This window comes from Rhipicephalus microplus, chromosome 3, assembly GCF_043290135.1.
Source record: "Rhipicephalus microplus isolate Deutch F79 chromosome 3, USDA_Rmic, whole genome shotgun sequence".
NCBI lineage: Eukaryota > Metazoa > Arthropoda > Arachnida > Ixodida > Ixodidae > Rhipicephalus > Rhipicephalus microplus.
In genome coordinates, this window is record NC_134702.1 from 262,496,998 (window position 1) to 262,516,491 (window position 19,494).

The following is a 19,494-nucleotide window of genomic DNA, read 5'->3' on the forward strand; positions in this document are numbered from 1 at the left end:
CAATTTCACGCTCGAATCGTAGATACCTGCGAGCGTAAGAAAATGTAGTAAGTGGAATGTTCGGCTGCCACTGACCCAGCTGTCTACACGAAAAACTGGTATGAAATCAAAAGAGCAGCCGATTCCAGTGCCATACTTTATCGCCCCAGATGTCTGTGCGCGCTATCGTGAGAACATAAAAAATTACCCAAGATTGAGCGTGATTGTAACTCAGGCGCTGTGCGTGACAATCAAGTGTACTGCTCCAGAGCCACACCGATGCTTCAATCTCCCTCGCAAAAAGACCGTACACAAACTGTTGGGCATCTGAGGTTTCAGCGCTATAGTTTCGCAAAAGTTTTTTTAAAGTTGTCCCCACTGTACGTCTGGATAGGGTCTCCATTACAGGAATTGTACCCAGCTAGTACCAATACGTTATTTGTGTGAAGCTCAGGACACCTCAATCGTTTACACTCTTCTTCTTGCAGCTTCTTGTGAAGGGAGTCGTCTTCGCTAGAATGACACCACAGCAAAAGGTTGAGCTCGTGGAAGATCTTCAGTCCATTGGGTAAGCACTATTCTGCTACGTTTACTAAACTGCATGAAAATGTGACTTATCAAAAGTGATCTTGCAATGAAAGATCACTATCGTGCAAAAATATTTGATGCTATATTGACATCTTTGTAAACGACTTGTGCACGATGGATAGCAAGCTGATTGGCCTGTAATTCTTCAAGTTTCTGTCATCTCCTTTCTCAAGCATTAACAATATGTTAACATTTTTCCAAGAATCTGGTACATTCCCGCTTAGGAGACACTTCGTAAACAGGGTGGCTACTTTTTCTAACACAATTGTTTCTCCGTCTTTCAGCAGATCTGTTACCTGATCCTAAACATCAGTTTCGCCTTTTTGCATTCCTTCCAAAGCTTTTCTGACTTCGTCTATCATTACTGGTGGGACGTCATGTCGGTTACTGCTAGTTCTTATAATAAGTTAGTGGTTGTCCCGGTTACTGCACAGATCTCTGTAAAACTCCTCCGCTCTTTTGACTATCCTCGTCATATTGGTAGTTTCATTGCCTTGCTGGTCCTTTTATAGAGGCAATGGAGAAATGCTCAGAATACAGCCAACCACTATATATAGCCTTCGTATAAACATCCGGGAAGAAATCTGTAGAGGATCAACTGCCCCCATAGTGCTCCATAAAGTGACCAAATACTGAACCAGAAAAGTTTAGGACCAGGGGATATAATCTCCACAATGCTATTTACTGCCTGCTTACAGGAGGTTTTCAGGGGCCTAGGATGGAAAGAGTTAGGGATAAGTGTTAATAGAGAGTACAATGGTAACCTGCGCTTCGACGATGACATTACATAGCTGAGTAACTCAGGGGATGATTTGCAACTCATGATTAGTGATTTATACAAGGCGAGCAGCAAGGTAAGTCCTAAAATTAATCTACAGAAAACGAAAGTAATGTACAACAACCTCTGAAAGTAACAGTGGTTCGCAATAGGTAATAGTATTGAATTTGCAAACGTCTATGTCTCATTAGGACTGGTAATAACCGTGCAGCCGAACCACGAGATAATTGTGACTAGAAGAATAAGAATGCGCTGGAGAACATTCGGCAAACACTCTCAAATTATGACTGGGCTATTGCCACTATTGCTCAGAATAAAGGAATATCACAGCTGCATATTGCCGCTACTTACCCACGGTGTAGGAACCTTGAGGCTTACAAAGAGGGCTCAGCCTAAATTGAGGACAATGCAGAGAGCGATGGCAAGGAAAATGATAGGTGTAACCTTAAAAGACATGAAGAGAACAGCGTTAATCAAGTAACAAACCAAGGTTAAGGATATCGTAGTTGAAAAAAAAGGAAATGGACATGGACCGGGCATGTAGCGCGTATGCAGGATAACCACTGGTCATTAAGGGTAACATACTGCATTTCCAGAAAATCCGGGTTAGCGGGAGACAGAATGTTAGGTGGGCAGATGAGATTGAGAAGTTTGTGGGTGTAATGTTTCAGCAGCAAGCACAGGACCAAGTTCACTGGTGGAACATGGGAAAGGTTTTTGTTCTGCAGTGGACGTACTCAGGCGGTATATAATGATGCTGAGGATGATCACATGAACACATTTATTGCCGAATAACTTTATAAAATAACCCTCCGTTAACGCTCTTGCCCCAGCGAAACGACTTCTTTTTGACATATTTGTTGACGAAAACGTCGGTACACATGTACACTGTCCTGTATGATAGAGAACATGCGAGCGCGTGGCCTGCGCTCGGCAGCGGCTGCCTACAGCAGCATCAACCGGCTGCCGAAGAAAGTGGGTCTGCTTTTGGCGGCGCTGCTGTTTTCAGAACGGAGCCAAAGTGTTATCTAGCAGCGCTTGCCAATGGTCATGACTCGTAAATTTGTGTGTAAATAGTTGACGACAAAAGTAAACGTTGTTGCTTCGGCTTCCGGATGATGATGCTAAAGGCAGCCATCACAGAGCACAGGCCACGCACCCGTGTGTTCCCAATCACAAAGCACGACAGTGCACATCACTTACAATGAAACAACAGATGCAAACTTATCTCATTTTTGAGGGACAACTCGTGCTCCTATAAGCAAACAATAATGCATCATCATGTCTAGCCGATGTATACGTCAACACTGCTAAACAGAATGTAACACACAACACCTATGCAGTACTCCCCAAAAGAATGTTCATGTTTTGTATCGCAGCAACGTTTTAAACCCGAAGCTTTCATTACCCCCTTGCAAAGCTAGGTATTTTTCATGGGGCTGAAAAGACAGCGGGAATGTCAAATCCTAATCAACGTACTTAAAATTGAGTACGACTTTATGTGAGTAGGTAATAAGTACATTTGTCATTTTCTTTTTTGTCACCCTAGCATTGAACCATTCTGAACACGCGTCATTCATGTTTTTTTAACAATGACTCTTCTACGAAGCTATAACGGCATGGAGAAAACCAGCAAATAGGCGGCGCAAAATTTCAAAGGCAAAGCTTGCCTTCCTTGGTGTGCTAACAAAATTTTCTAATCGCCGCATCGAAGCACGCAGAAGTAATCGCTCTCGTTACTGTTTAGAAATAAGCTCAGTAAAAAGGTAAAACTTTTTTCGCACACGTGGCTGTAAATCCAAGAGAGATGGTTGTCAAGAAAAATAAAAATATGTCAATAAACGATCCTGTTATCAGAAGGTGTTTCAAACGTGAACGATAGCCCATTCCCGTGTCCGACAAATTCTTTTTAAACCTAAAACACTTGCTGTTGCAATGAAACACGAGGCTGATTTTCCAAGACAGTACAAAATAATTCACATACACAACTACACAACGATTCGTAAAACCTTTTCCTCTCAAGTGGCTTATATAAATGAGTATCAACCTCCGCTAGGAAGATATTGCTTAACGCCAGTGCTTCACACCACTCTATGCACTCCCACCGCCTCCCCCCCCCCCCCACCAAAAAAACAAACAAATTGCTTGCTTCTACAAAACCACCGATTCTCAAAGGAGGCAACCCTGGCACGGCGATAGCACTCTGATAGACCTAAGAGATGGTGTGCGCTAAATCTTTACTTATTCTGATAAGCCAAGAACGCCTTCTGTTTGCGGGACGGAACTGCCCAGAAAAGCTGTTTATTTTTCATTTTTTTATTTATTAATACTGTAACCCTCACTTGAGGGTCATTACAGGGAGGAATATAAACACAAAACAAAAACAATACACAATGACAAAACAGACATTACGTTTCATGTTGCCGGTAGTACAATTCTAGCGAACACTCAAACGCTTTGACATTTGCGCTAGTAACAGCGTACTCTGGAAGTCTATTCCACACTTCTATACTATATGGAAAAAAAGAATTTTTAAAGCCATCCAGACGCGCCCAAAAAGGCCTTATTGGGTGACTATGGTTCAACCGAGCTCCTTGTTTGGGTGCAGGTTGTATGTATGTGTCTTTATTTATTTTCATTTCGGCTCTTATAATTTGAAACAGGAGTTTTAACCTTTGCTTTTCGCGGCGCACTTGCAGGGGTTCTAGCGCACATGATTTTAACAAATTTGTGACAGATTCTGTCCTCCGGTACCGCGAGCAAATGAAGCGCACTGCTAGCCTTTGAATTTTTTCTATTTTATCTCTCAGTGACTGCTGATGGGGACTCCATACAGAAGACGCATACTCCAAAATAGGGCGAACAAATGTCTTATATGAAAGTAATTTGACATCTCTAGGGGCATGTTCGAGTTTTTTCCTCAAGTAAAACAACTTCCTGTAGGCCTTTGAACACACCTCCTCAACATGAGTGTGCCACCGCAAATCACTGCTAATAGTCACCCCCAGGTATTTAAAGCTGTGTGTTCTGGTCAAAAGGCTATTTCCGATTTTATATTCATATGCGAGTACGGATTTTTTCTTGGTTATATGGGTGAACGTAGTTTTTGAAAAGTTAATTTCCATCCCCCACTGGGCGCACCAATTATGCAAGGCTTGCATACAGCGATTAATTTTGATTTGGTCGTTTGCGTTAGTTACAGGAGCATAAATTAAACAATCGTCTGCAAAAAGTTTGATTTTAACCGGGCTTTCGACAACTGCGGAAATATCATTTATAAAAATTAAAAACAACAAAGGACCCAGCACAGACCCTCGTGGGACACCAGACAGTACTTTCAATGAACTGATGTGCAATCATCTACACATACTTTTTGTTGACGGTTCTCCAAATACGCGTCTATCCAATTTAATATATCTGAGCTAAGTCCTAGTTGCTGAAGCTTACAAATTAATTTGCTATGAGGAACTTTATCAAATGCTTTGGCGAAATCTACACAAATGACGTCTATTTGTTGTTGACGTTGGAGAGATAAATAAAAATCATGAACTGTTTCTACCAGTTGAGTACCAGTTGACAACGCCTTCCTGAATCCGTGTTGATGGGGATAAAAAAACTCTTTTGACTCAAGAAAAATAATAATGTGCCTTGCTATGAAGTGTTCTATGATTTTGCAACACACAGAGGTCAGTGAAACGGGGCGATAATTGTTCACATGAAGCTGATTGCCAGCTTTGCATATAGGCTTTACAATTGCAGTGCGCCAGTCTTGCGGTAATGAGGACGTTTCAAGAGATTTTCTGAAAATGATTGTTAAATAAAAGGACGACCATTCGGCATACCGTCGTAAGAATTCAGTGGGAATTTCGTCTGGTCCGGTTGCCCTTTTAGTGTCAAGCCCTAGCAAGTGACTGAACACCCCTTCCTGCATGATAGCAAAGGGCTACATTGCGCAGGCGCGCGGGCAGGCCTGGTCAGCATCCACCTGATCGGTTTCATCTCTAGTGAAGACCGACAGAAAGAACTGGTTGAAAGAATTTGCTATCTGCAGTTTTTGCCTCACTGTCTCGGGTCCAACTTTTATTTGTTCAATTTCTTCTTTTTTATTCCTCAATGAAGCCAAAATTTTTGAGGGGAAAACTTAATGAAGTCAGCAAGGGTTTCGGTATAAAACTTTCGTTTGGATTCTTTTAATGCTGTTTTTAACTGTCCACGCAATTGTACGATTGCTACCGAGTTGGTATTGTTTTTCCGCATGCGTTTTATTTTTCCTTTGATATGGACGATTTCCCGGGTTATCCACGGACTGCGCTGTTTCCTTTTCTTTTTACGAGTTGGAACAAATTTATCCGTACAATGCTTTATAATCATTTTGAAACGTTGCCATAACTCTTCTACAGATTCTGAGACAGAAGCAAGTTCAAACTCATGAAGGGACAATTCTAGATAATCAAGTATAGACGTGTCATCGGCCCGTGCAAAATTTTTAATCTGAACCGGGTAAATGACCGCTTCTGCGGCTTTGCGTCTAGTTGGATATTAACAGTTATCAGCTTGTGGTCCGATATTCCATCTTCGACCGATAAAGTGCTATGTGTCACTCTGCGTGATGGGAACACTAAATCAAGCAATGTTTCTGAATTAGCAGTTACTCGCGTATTTTCTTTTACAATCTGTGTTAAGTTATGAGAGAACATTATTTCCAACATTTTATCACCACTCAGAGTATCTATATGTCCAGGTGTGACACTTTCCCAATTTATATGCAGTAAATCAAAATCGCCAGTCAGTATCAACCTCGTGTTGCCATTCTGAAATTTGCACAAGAAACTGTTCAGTTGGTCTACGAAATCAGGCGTGGTACCAGGGGGCCTGTAAATTGCTCCGACAATAAAAACCACTTTTTCAACAAATATTTTGCACCAAACCGTTTCGGAGAGGGAGCAATCAATTCTTTCTGTCGTAATAGGCGACATCACAAGAATGGCCACTCCACCACCCCGTGAATCCCTATCCCACCTGTGTACAAGATATCCAGGGGGAATATTACAATCGTCGGGAATTGAAGGGCTCAACCATGTTTAGGTTATGACAGCAATTTGTGGTCTATGTGACAGCAACAAGAATTCGAGTTCTGTGACCTTATTTACAATGCTACGAGCATTTAGTACAAGCAGGCGTAGCTACGATTTTGGTGCAGAAGTGGAAGGGGAAGTGTTTGACGCAGATACAGCATTCGAGCGGGTAGCAGGGGCAGCTCTGCCATCCCTCTTGCCTTTGCTGTTCGAAATCGCACAACGCTCATTCTTGTTCTGATCCCAAGTGTAGAGCTTATCGTTTATTTTGAGCTTATCGTGATTCAGGGAAACCTTCAAACCGCTATCACGCTCAGCAGCCGCACTTTGCCATACCTTCCTCCGTACTTCCACTGTTTCCCTCGCATAGTCATTACTAATACTTATGGAACTTCCCTTGAGCCTCGGAAATTTTTCATCACACGCTCCTTTTCCCGGTAGTCATAGAATCTCATGATGACTGGCCTAACCTTCCCGGGCTGTACCTTTCCCATGCGATGTATTCTCTCGATCGTCCTAACTTCTACATCAAGTTTTTCCATAAATATCTTGTCCACGACCGAAACCATTAAATCAGATTCTGATTCTATACTTTTTTCAGCGAGACCGAATACCAAAATATTGTGTCTCCGGCTTCTGTTTTCGTAGTCTACCAGCCTTTCCGCCTGCTGCCGGACACTAGCTTCCAAAGTATCGATTCTCAGCTTCATTTCATGGATTAAAGCAAGCGAACTGGTTAGCTTATTTGTTTTATCGTTTACTTCAGATATTTGGTCTCTAATAGCATTCAAATCACGTTCGTACTTGGCCTGGTTTTTCAAGATCGTTTGCAAGAGCTCTTGCGTCGTAGCAGGCCCGGGGTTTTCCTCGACGTCTCCCGACATAACAAGCATCATCACAGCAGACCAAGAGTCAACTATAATACAGTAACATCTTCGAGGGCACAGCAGGATCAACAAGCATAAATCATCACTACGACAAGAAGCCATTTCATTGCGGTAACCAACCCGCAAAAGCAGCAGCAGCGGTTTAGCCATGCTGTCCACAGGCCGGGTACCGTGCCCTCTGAGGCGGCTCATGTCTCGTTGCTCCTTATATTCCGTTGCTGCAGGTGACGTCACTCGGGTCGGTAGATTATCGGCATTTCCAGGTTCCAGGATTCCGTGGGGCGGCAGGAAGTATGCATTTACATCGTCGCAGTTCTTCGTCGTATGTGGAATTATACAACATACTTTTCTACTGAACAATATCGCAGTAGGTCATTAACTGATGAGACAATGTTGGGCCCTTGGCCAGACACCAACAGTGCAACTGCGGTCACAAGAGCAGTTATTACCTTTTTAGAAACAACTGGACTATGTGCGCGGCTATAAAATGTGCCTCAGCTAGAAAGAACACTACATACTCACCTCTCTATCTCACCATCATCATCCATTAATCTTTCTTTTCCCCTTTCCCTTCCCCCAGTGTAGAGTAGCAGGCTAGAGCAAGCTATCGCTCAGGCCGACCTCTCTGCCTTTCTGTAAATAAACATACTTCCTTCCTTCCATCCCTACATATATAAAAAACACGCCGCCTATTGATTGGTTATTTTTCATAAACATCACTCTTTCACCAAAATTTTGTACGAGGAACGGATTGTCCAGTTTAAAAATATTTCGGTGCTTCTGAAGGTACCGGTTGAATTTCGAGTGCCAAAGCTCACTCTGACTGACTATGCACATGAAGGGAGTACGAAGTTTATGCGCTTTAGTTGCGAAGAAGACCGAAATGCTTTTTTTTTAGTCTGTGATACCCTTTGCAAACTTATTCAACCCAGATGCTTTCAACAAAAAATCAGCCTTTATTTTACCCTGAGTGCAGCTTGCCTCCATTAAGTGAATTTCTTGTCCAAGCCCTGTGCTGCTTTACACCAAACGTTCCCAATGACATGACCACAAAACCACCCCTCTTATCAGGCATCAACAGGCGAAAGCCACGTTCTCAGCGCTTTCCATAATTCTCAAACCTTTTGATGGGGTCCTTTTTAAATGCGAAGCATGTCTTCGCAAACTTCGGCGAACGTGAGCGTATCTATCTATCTATCTATCTATCTATCTATCTATCTATCTATCTATCTATCTATCTATCTATCTATCTATCTATCTATCTATCTATCTATCTATCTATCTATCTATCTATCTATCTATCTATCTATCTATCTATCTATCTATCTATCTATCTATCTATCTATCTATCTATCTATCTATCTATCTATCTATCTATCTATTTGCGACTTTCAGCTCTCCTGGTCGTTTTGATAATGGTATCGATACCGGAATTCGTACCGCACAACACGACTATATGGTGAGCATAGGTGAGTATTCATAGCATGAAAATATTCACATGTGTGTCATGAATGTCATGATTCAAGATTTCATGGTCTTGCTGCCCTTGCGGTGGTTGCGTTCACATAGATGTTGCGAAACTGGTATGGTATGACATGGCTGCGTGGGGAACAGGAGTGACAAGCCCTAACGTTTAAATCATGAGATGCATGTCTTGTAAGTCATGACTACGCGCCACGCTTATGATGCGCTCACTGCTGTTTCGCTAGCTTCCCATGTACCAAATTTGGCATAACGGGACGTGAATGGATGACTAAGGTATGTGACTGCTGCAAACATGATAATCGTTAAATGCGCGTCGTCTAACCATATGACATATGACTTATGATGCGCCCATGGCCGTTTTACTAGCATCAAATGTACAAAGTTTGGTATTACTGGACATAAATGGGTATCTAAGTGGTTCACACGTGATAATCAGGAGATGCGTGTCATGTAAGAACCAGACTACATGCCATACTCATGGTGCGCTCGCAGCTGTTTTGCCAGCTTCACATGTACCGAATTTGGTATTACGTGACGAGAATAGATGACGAAGTTATGTCACTGGTGCAAACATAATAATCATGACATGCGTGTCATCTAACAATATGACTACATGTCACGCTCATGGTGCGCTCGCAGTCATTTTGCTAGCTCAACATACACCAAATTTAGCATCACTTGACGTTAATACACGACCATGGTATATGATATGTCCGGAAATGGCAATCATAACTTGAAATTTATGTACGGCATAATTTATGTTCGCTTTGTAACGTTGTGTTGATTTTAAAATCACATATAGGCCTTTTTCATTCGAGCTTCGCATATCATTGATTCCCAGTTTAGATAGGACCTGCCAATTTTTTGTTGTACTTTCGAGGTCATCCAGTTGAGACGGTCCACCTTGTCCAAAAGGCATCTTTGTTTTTCTTCAGACTGTGATAATTTTTGCCGATGTTGACTAGATTCGCATGTTTTATTGATAACCAGAAATTGTTTTCAACGACAGTGGGTTTTTTTTCTCTGCAAGAGCCTTTGAAGCCCTTTGCACATGTGCGTCCTCTTATATTGAGTTTACTTTAAAAAATTAATTTGAGTGGGTCATTTTTTCTCGTTTTCATCTGTCAGACGTTGCACCACCTTCTTGTACCACAAATCGTCAGAAAGCTGTTTTTATTCGAAGTGTTTGTAAATTACTTCTTAAAAGCAACACCTGATGTCCCCTATCTTTGCTTTGAGCGATAACCAGCTACTGTCATTAGTTGCTTATAAGAAGGAGACGAGTACCGCAAACCATTCTTCATCTTTCTCACTCTACTTAAGCAGTGATTTACTGGCAGCTGTGACCCGCAGGTTCTGCATTCGAGCATACGACGGCAGTCCACGTGTGGCTGTGCATGCATAGCTTGCTCTTCATGTGTATGGAGCAGTTGCTATATGCTCGCACCCGTAAAACACAGTGTGGTTTTCGAAAAAAAACCTGAAAACATTTTATTCAGCCTAACGATGTGCCTGAAAAAAAACTCTTGCAAAATACTGAGGGAAGTTGAAAAGAAAAAAAAGCTACTACTTATTTTTGTAGTAAAAAATGTTGCAACTGCAAACGAGAGCACATATTTACCTGTGAGCACCGTTTCCACGTATTCTCCATTCTTTTTATCCCAGGTTTTCTAAAGCATGAATAATGTTGCTTATTGGTCTCCAGTGGGTGAAACGAAAAAAAAAGCGCGAATCCACTTTTCATATGCGCCACTGGAAACTCTATTGTTATTGCGTCAAAAAGAATTTCATTGGTCTTTCATTTTTCAGATACGTGGTCGCAATGTGCGGGGATGGAGCCAATGATTGCGGCGTGAGTATTTTTACAATTGTGCATGAAGCACTTCCCCAGTGTCGCATTCCTGACTGTACTCTTCCTTGGCTCTACACGTTTTACTGTTGCTGTTGTTATATTCCTCAGGTTGTTGTGTGGCTAAATCCGCTGTTGTGTTCCTAATTGGCACTAGTAGAAAACTCCTAAAAATAATTGACGTTCAGGTGGCACCGGCTTTCAGAAGGGTTCAATGTTTTGCAATATCTTCAGCTAAATTGAGCAGAAGGATCTTAATCGCTCCCCACTTCCCTCTACTCGAACGAGGAATACTAGTGTGATTCCCCCATTTAAGCCATCGGCAGGGACACTACATCAGAGTTGGTGAAACAAACGTCTGTCTCCTCTCTGCATCCTCATTGTTCTCCTTCTCATGCTAACAGCGCGATGGCCGCGTAGCTAGTCTGTTTTCTTTTTATTTATTTCACTTTCATGACACCGCTAAGTAAAAGTGGCCAAGTGCATGCACAGAAGGCGCACTCACTTTAGAACACGAAAATATTTTATGCTAGGGTGTACTAAGACATTGATGACGTACTTCGGTCACACCGATTTGTCAGAAAAATGCGCGCAATCAGATGGTGAATAAATAAACTACAAGGAAATGCTCCGCTGACAGCAGCTCAACTCGCTGTCTCTAATTTTGCGGTGGTGGCTTGACCTGTTGTCTTACCTTCAAAAACGTGAACGGGAGGGACAGAGGGAAGGTCCGAACATTAGGGAGCACTAGAATCATTTTGTGCACTGGCGCACTAGGGGGTTTGTCACGTGGTATCTTTTGTATTTCGTGGGCATTTGTAAGCAGCATAAAAACACTATTATCTATCTTCGTTTTTCGAAACGTTAGTTAAATAAACATATTTAATTAAACAATATTTCAGACCACATAACATAGTCAGACTAGCTCCAGACAATGGTCAACAACAGGCATTTGATCGCGTCGTAATCACGTGTGCCGACATATTTTTAACCTCTGGCGAAATTTACGTAGGACATCCTGTATAAGTATTATACGCATGTAAAACCTAATCATCGTAACTACCTGAAGTATAGACGTTTGATTTAGCAGTAATGTCAGAAACTCTGATGAAAGTTGCCAGGCCGCCAAATTTTCACCTAATTGATTGATTGATATATGGGGTTTGAAATTCCAAAACCACCGTATGTTAGGAGAGACGCCGTAGTGGGGTCTCCAGACATTTTTGAGTTCAAGGTTATGCCCTTCGGTCTTTGCTCGCACCCCGCTACCTTCCAACGTCTTATGGATACAGTGCTAGTAGGACTGAGGTGGCAGACTTGTCCCGTGTACTTGGACGTCGTCGTCGTGTTCTACTCGAGCTTCGACGAGCATCTCCAGTGCCTTGAAGCTGTACTTCAATGATCAAGACTTCCGGTTTTACCCTGAAGCCAGAAAAGTGTCATTCAGCGTACCAGGAGCTCTTGTTCTTGGGCCACGGGATAAGCAAGTCCGCAGTACATTGTCATCCGTGGAAGACAGCCGCCACCACCGCCTTCCTGACGCCAACCGACTACAAGGCTGTGCTTCAATTTCTTCACCTGTGCACTTATTATAGGTGGTTCGTCGAAAACATTGCCTAAATTGCTGAACCAGTCACTAATCTGACCATAATTGATTTCGAGTTCAAGTGGAAACGCCACAGGAGGTAGCATTTCAAGAACTAAAATGATGCGTGCAAACACCTCCGTTGCTCGCGCATTTCGACGAAGACGCCGATACAGAAATGCACATTGATGCAACCAGTATGGGAGTCGGCACCATTCCTGATCGATAAACCAATGGAGTGGAAAGGATCTTTAGTTATCCTAGCCAGTCGTTATCCAAGGCAAAAGCTAATTACTCTACAACAGAAAAAGAGCGTCTTGCCATCATCTAGGGAACGCCGATTTTTCGTTTCTATCTTTTCGGCAGGTCCTTTGAAGTCCGACGCCGAACCACCACTGCCCGACGACCAGAATGATGAGTTCTTAGGAGAGATAATGGCCGATGACATCACTGAACGACAGCAAGGCGGCCCAGATCTACGAGGCCTAATAGAATAACTTGAGGGCAAGACCATCGTCATTCCGAAGGTATTCAAGTGAGCCCTTGCGTCGTTCTTCCAGCTAAACGGCCTTTTAAAAAACACTTCTCACCGCTTCGAGTTAAGTACCTCCTATTGGTGCCTTAAGCACTGCAGTCAGAAGTCCTCCAGGCTCTGCACGACAGTCCGATGGCAGGACACCTCAGTGTTTCCCAAACAATCGCGAGAATACAACAAAAATACTGCTGGCCAGGCTTCATGGCCTACGTCACTCGCTAGGTGAGGACATGCGGGACTCTCAGCGACGCAAGACACGGCCGACAAAGCCTGCGAGACTTCTCAAGCCCATCAAACCGCTTCGCCGATTATTCCAGCGAATCGGTATGGACCTACTTCAAGCAACCTCAGCTGTTGGAAACAAGTGGATCGTCGTAGCTACTGACTGGCTCACCCACTGCGCTGAAACAAAGGCCCTGCCCAAACGCAACGCTGCCGAGGTAACAAAGTTTTTTGTTGAGGACATCGTCCTGTGCTATGGTGCCTCAGAGTTCTTGATTGCGGACAGAGGAACGCCATTTACAACCGAGCTAGCTCAGGCAATACTGAGATAGAGCCACACAAGCCACCGCCGGGCTACCGAAGGGGCTTTTTCACACTTTTTGTTGCAAGTACCGCGTCTGATGTAATTTGACCTTGTTTCAACACTCAAATGATAGCTCTAGTCACCCCAATGCAGTATTCGTTAACACAAGAGACAATGCGTTAGACGAGTGATAGTGATGCACGTCAGTTAAATATCTTATTTATTTTGTTTGTATGGACAGATAACAAAAAGATAGGGAACACGCTGACAACTGCCACCTATAGGGGCACAACGCCGGCCTGCTTCTTCGCGAAAGCGAAGATATAGAGAAGAAGAAAGCAGAGAAAAAAAGGAGAGAAACGAGGCAAGAAGAAGAGCACACAAACATACGTAAGAAGAAGTTGTCACACAAAAAACGTGTAAAAGCATGAGACCAAGTCGGTTAGCTTTAAGGAAGTTACCAGGCTCAATGGGCCCAGCACGGCCGCTCGATCTTCCCCTTTGGTGCAGCTTGCCGAGTCGTTTCCCGAACAAAAGAGCTTATGTGAAAGGGAATGTTGCATGAGTAGCCACAACTTGGGGTGAGGGCACTGACCATCAGCTAAATAACCAAATTTGCACTGGCTTGGATCGTGTCCTGCTCTGGTGTAATCTCACTCATTCTGCCTGTTTTGTGACGGTCGTATCCTGCGTTCGTTTGGTCAGCGTGCGATGCCCTTTCGTTCTTCCATAGTGCTTGTATGAAGAAGCTATTCCTGGATAGCTAGTTGTAGTTCTTAGCATCTGGGTAGAAATTAAACCCAGACATTTTTGGAAACCACTTTCATGCAAAGTTTTCAGTTGGTCACATCTTGCAACGTTTGAGTGATAAATTGTCTATATGTGACAACTTAAGACAAAGGTTTGCTTATTACAGTCTGATTCAAATTATATATACAAATAGGTAGCACGAATAGATACGCACGTCACTACACGCAAAAAAGATGCTCAGTATACCTTTGAATAAGGAATTATTACTTATCATTGTGCGGTTCACGATATACCCAGATATATGTTGTGGAAATAAATACGCCGACGCACCAGAAAATACGCACAGTATGTTTTTATAAATAAAACGCACATCAAGCTTGGTTATTTTTTCGACACTGAATTTAGAGCCACTACAATTTAATTATTCCCATCAACGTTAATATTTCAATGTCGAGTTGCCGTATTAGCAAAATCAAGATGAGCTTGTGATTCCTTAATTGTTTCAATCGGACAGCCAAACTCCCCCCGCGCATCTAACAAAGCACATGTACGAAAAACCTTGTACCACTAAATAAACAATTGTCGGGCTGAATAGTTGCGCATGAATGCACGGCTTTCACCTATTATCGCAAGCCACCAGCCTTGGTGGATACCGGGTGTACCGGGTTTTACCCCCCCCCCCCCCCCCCGTGACAGCTTTTTTCCTCCATGGAATAGAGAGCGAAAAATGATCATTGCAAGAGAATAACCTCCCTGAAATCAAACCTTCCCCCCACTCATTCCGAAAAAAACTCTGGCTACGCGCCTGCCGCAGGCGCACAAGATATTGCTTCACTTCATGCAGAACCCCGGTGTAATGGCGTACAAAAGCGCATGTGAAGTTTTCTTTTTTTCTTTTTGAGAGAACTTGAGAAAAAGTAGTTTTTTTGTTACAGAGAATATCGTTAGGCTTGCTCGAATAATTTTTTCACCAGCGTGCCCATGTCTCCAAAATACCTTAGAGTTTACATATATAGCCCACTATTATCCGTATCCAATGGTAAATTTAGATTTCACTGGGCTTGAATTAGTCTGTAAAATGTAAATTGCAGCGACTGCACAATATATGTACATTAAAACTCTTCGTTCTTGATCATATGTGAGGTTTTATGTCCCAATACCACTATATGATTATGAGGAACGCCGTAATGGAGGGCTCCGGAAATTTCCACTTCTTATCGTTCGTTAATGAGCATTGACATTGCGCAGCATACAAGCCTTAAGCATTTCAGCCTCCATCGAAATGCCATGGCCGGGATCGAAGCCACGACTTTGGCATCAATGGCTAAGCACTCTAGCCACCGTTTCACTGAGGCGGCCATTTCTAATAATAATAATGTTGTCTGAGATTTTGCATGTGAAAACCACAATATTATTTTCAGCTACGCAGAAGTAGATGCACGGCTAAGATATTTTCAACCATCTGAAGTTCCTTAACGTGCAGTGACATCGCATAGTAGACAGACTTCAGCAGCGCGGCCGGGATAGCCTTGTTTCCTGCTTTCGTCGTATTCCTTGCTCTATTATGTGTCACTCAGTAATCGACCACTCATTCAGCTAACGTGATGCAGCCTATTTATGAGAGCATGACAAAGCACTGATCACAAACATGCAGAACTACCAGCACAAATAACACAATGTAGCAGAAGGGGGCATAGGAAGAAAGTTCTGTATGATCGGATGAATGTATCCGGCTGTGCCCTACAGATCAGGAGGTGGTTCGCGCCACCTAGCCATAAAGTTAAGTGCTATCACTATGTGCTTGAGGATTGAATTTCACTCATGCCTTGATTGTAGCCACCAATTTGTTAGCCTTCTCATGGTCGTTTCTACCCGCAAAAAGTATACTTTGCCTCGCTGTCCAAACCCCAACAGTTTGAAAAATTCCGCGCTTAAGGGACGATATCTACAGTGTTCAGTTAGCAGTTCAGATAAACGCTGTTTGATTGATATGTGGGATTTAACGTCCCAAAACCACCATATGATTATGAAAGACGCCGTAGTGGAGGGCTCCGGAAATTTCGACCACATGTGGTTCTTTAACGTGCACCCAAATCTGAGCACACGGGCCTACAACATTTCCGCCTCCATAAGAAATGCAGCCGCCGAAGCCGGGAATCGAACCCGCGACCTGCGGGTCAGTAGACGAGTACCTTAGCCACTAGACCACCACGGCAGGGCATAAAAAAACGCTGTTTTCTACGTAGGTATGACTAACCGCATAGCAAGCCACTACGATTGCCGTACCACAGCAGCACCGTCGTTAACAAGCTTTCCGGCAAAACATTCCAGGTGGATGTGATTCAAGGTAACTCACAAATAAATGAGCTAGCAATCACGTGTTAGTTTGGCGAAGCACACACGAAACAGTGCGTATGTCAGCGACAAAATCAAAATATTGGACACCTGAATTTATTTCATGATGAAGGAAAACACGCTCATTCTCGTCTTTCAGGTGTGGTGTAGTGTACAGCGTATCAGGCTCCCCTATCAAAGAAAAAAAAAACAGCGTTTCCAGTGTTTGCCAGTGCATTTCACCGCGCTGGTGGCCACTGGGACACACTGTAGAGCGTGGCCAGTGGCACCCAGTGCGCTGAAATGCAGTGGGCCACACTGTAAAGCGTAGCCAAGTTTCCCAAAGCTCGCAAGAAGGCACTCCACGCTGTATGGTCTACCGCACACTGGGAACATTAGCGGCACATTGGAAAAAAATGGCAGCATATCCACGGAGTGAATGATGGAGAGTGGGGCGAAGCATCCGTTCGTCCATTCGTTCTTGCTTCCTTCTGTCCATCCATGCGTCCGTCGGTGTGACCATCCGTGCGCCCATTCGCCCGTCCATGCGTGCGTCTGTTCGTGCGTCCCCACGTCCATCTGTGCGTTCGTCCCTGCGTCCGTCCATGCATCCGCCCCTGCGTCCGTCCATGCGTCCATCCGTTGGTGCAGCCATCCGTGAGTCCGTTCATGCATCTGTCTGTGTCTCCGTTCGTCCATCTATTCAACACTACAAGTACCACCTTCTCGCCTCTTTTGATTATATATTCTCGGTATAGAAACACTGCCATCCAGCGGACGATCCATGGACTAAACTAGAGGTGGCACACGCACACTTTCTTACGGCTTGCGCTTCATGTCTACTTCCCACTTTTGACCACCTTGACTTCATGGTATATACTAGTTCACTGTATTCATGACACTGCGGTCCAACGCTCGTTAAACCTTTTTAAACCCAAAGAGGTTACGCCAGGTGAGTATAACGTAGCAACCTTTTCTTGTCAGATAGTGCTCAATGTACATGCCAATAGCTGCTAATGGGGAATGAGAGACAGGAGAATTTGGCTTTTACTTTCCTACGGCCTGCGCTTCGTACCTACTTCCCACCTTTAACCACCTTGAGTTCATAGCATATACTACTTCACTGTGTTTATGACACTCCAGCAAATGTGAAGAGGTTTATTAGTAGTTAACGACAACGGTCAGACAGCGTGATGAACCATCCAGCAGAGACCGGCACTTCAGCGAACCGAAGCACGAGCCGAGAGAGCCGGGCGTTGGCGATGCTGCTCGCTGCAGACACATGTTCTTCTTCACAACTCAACGCTCGCTAAACCTTTCTAACGCTCGCTAAACTCGCTAAAACCAATGAGGTTGAGTATAGGAGTTAAGTATAGGGTTAAGTAAGGAGTAACTATAGGAGTATAGGTTAAGTATAGGTTAAGTAACGAGTATAACGTAACCCTTTCTTGTCAGATCGTGCTCAAGGTACATGCCAATAGCTGCTAATGGGGAATGAGAGACAGGAGAATTCGGGTTTTATTTACCGCACACGCTACAAATTATTTATTGTTCAACAACGCACAGGAGAATCCTCCCACCGGCACCACCTTGCAGGTCAAAACGTAAGAAATGTTACGAACTACGACTACGACTATCAGAGACGAACGGGAGCCGCTATAAAGAGCTTCGCCCCTAAAAACTAGGTGCGATCGGCGCGCTTTCTTTAAGGCTTCATAAGGAATCACGAGATGCCGAGTGTCAAATTTACCCAATGTGATGATGTTATTCTCATCTATGTGCTACACATATATTGCTTTAGTTTCAGTTAGGCAAGGGATGCATGTGCGAATACGCTAAAGCAATCGTATGTCGAACGTGTGGGTGCCGCCAGAATTTTGACTTGGTGTTGGGAAGAGCACCAATAACAATTGTGTTCCTGCCGGGGCAGAGAGGCACACAACTTATGCGTCATGTTTTGACTATGCTTGCTCTTGGGAGGGTGGGAGGCAAAGGGGGCATGCAAGTATTTTGGAAAAAAAAAGCTCCAGGCTTTCAATTTGTATCTTTTTTTTTCACTGCGCACGTGTTTCAGCCTTAATCATGATGTGCACATGACCAAATTTTTTTAAACAATTTAAAAGCCAGATTTCGGCCGAAAATGGTTGTCCCAGTGTGCAGCGCCAGCGTGCCTTGTACAGCGTGCCAGTGTCTCAGTGTAAGCTCCACACTGGTCCAGTAATCAGGTATAGCGCTGGGCCAGTGCCACCGGTGTTTGCGATAGGGTCGTCTTGAAGCATAGGGTGAGCTCTGTACAGAACATTATCAAATGCTCAGCCGTTTCCTCCTCCTCTCCACAAGCCCTGCATACTGCGTCTGTGCCTTCGTTCTTGGCTCGGTACGTCTTGGTTCGCAATACTCTTGTTCTGGCCTCCAACAGCAGAGAACTACACCGAGAATTATCGTAGATCTTCTTGCGATTTCCTGCTTGATAGTTCGGTAGGTCTCCAGTGATGATTTCATAAGTATTTCAATCTTCCACGTGTCCCTCTATATAGTCTTCACCTTCTTATTAACCGATATTTTCAATAGGTTTGGTAATCTGCTGTTTCCTGAATACTTCTTTGACAATTTTTGAGTTCACTTTTTCCATTGAGTACACACTTTCTTCATGTACAAGTGGCTGAAAACTCTCCTAGCAGAGACATTCGTTTCCCATTTTCTCAATCGCTCCTCAAATTCTATTTTGTCTAGCTTCTCTGCACTTCCTGCTATTTTCTCTGCACTCTGCTAGCTTCTCGCTGCTGGCTTCTCTTTACCCTCTGATTGTGGTATTCCTGCATGTTTCCAAAGCAAGTCTACCTATGCCGCGTTGTTTAATTTCCAATCTTGTATGAACTGCTGATTTCATGCACAAGACCACGTTACCGAACGTCAAACCCAGGACCATGACACCTTTTCAAAGTTCCCTCACAACGTAATACCTATTGTAGTTATACAGTGCCCTATTTTTTATTACAGCTGCATTCCTGGTGCCCCTAGTCATTACGTATCTTTCGGGCTCCCTTAGATACTCAGTCCCGTTATTTATCTATACGCCCAAGTATTTGTATTTATTCACTACTTCTAGCGTCACTTCCTGTA

At 43.6% G+C, this 19,494-nt stretch overlaps 1 protein-coding gene across 7 annotated transcripts in view; it reads left to right on the plus strand.

The window, feature by feature from the left end:
- Positions 1-19,494, plus strand: part of LOC119170521 (polyamine-transporting ATPase 13A3) — a 1,084,416-nt gene that overhangs the window by 787,726 nt on the left and 277,196 nt on the right. For all 7 annotated transcript variants that reach the window (XR_012894535.1, XR_012894534.1, XM_075890967.1 and 4 more), the window contains 2 exons: positions 468-547; positions 10,602-10,644. Coding sequence is in view for 5 of the 7 variants with exons in the window: in XM_075890967.1 (XP_075747082.1) it covers positions 468-547; positions 10,602-10,644 (123 nt within the window). In the remaining 2 variants the exon portion in view is untranslated. The remainder of the gene's footprint in view (positions 1-467; positions 548-10,601; positions 10,645-19,494) is intronic.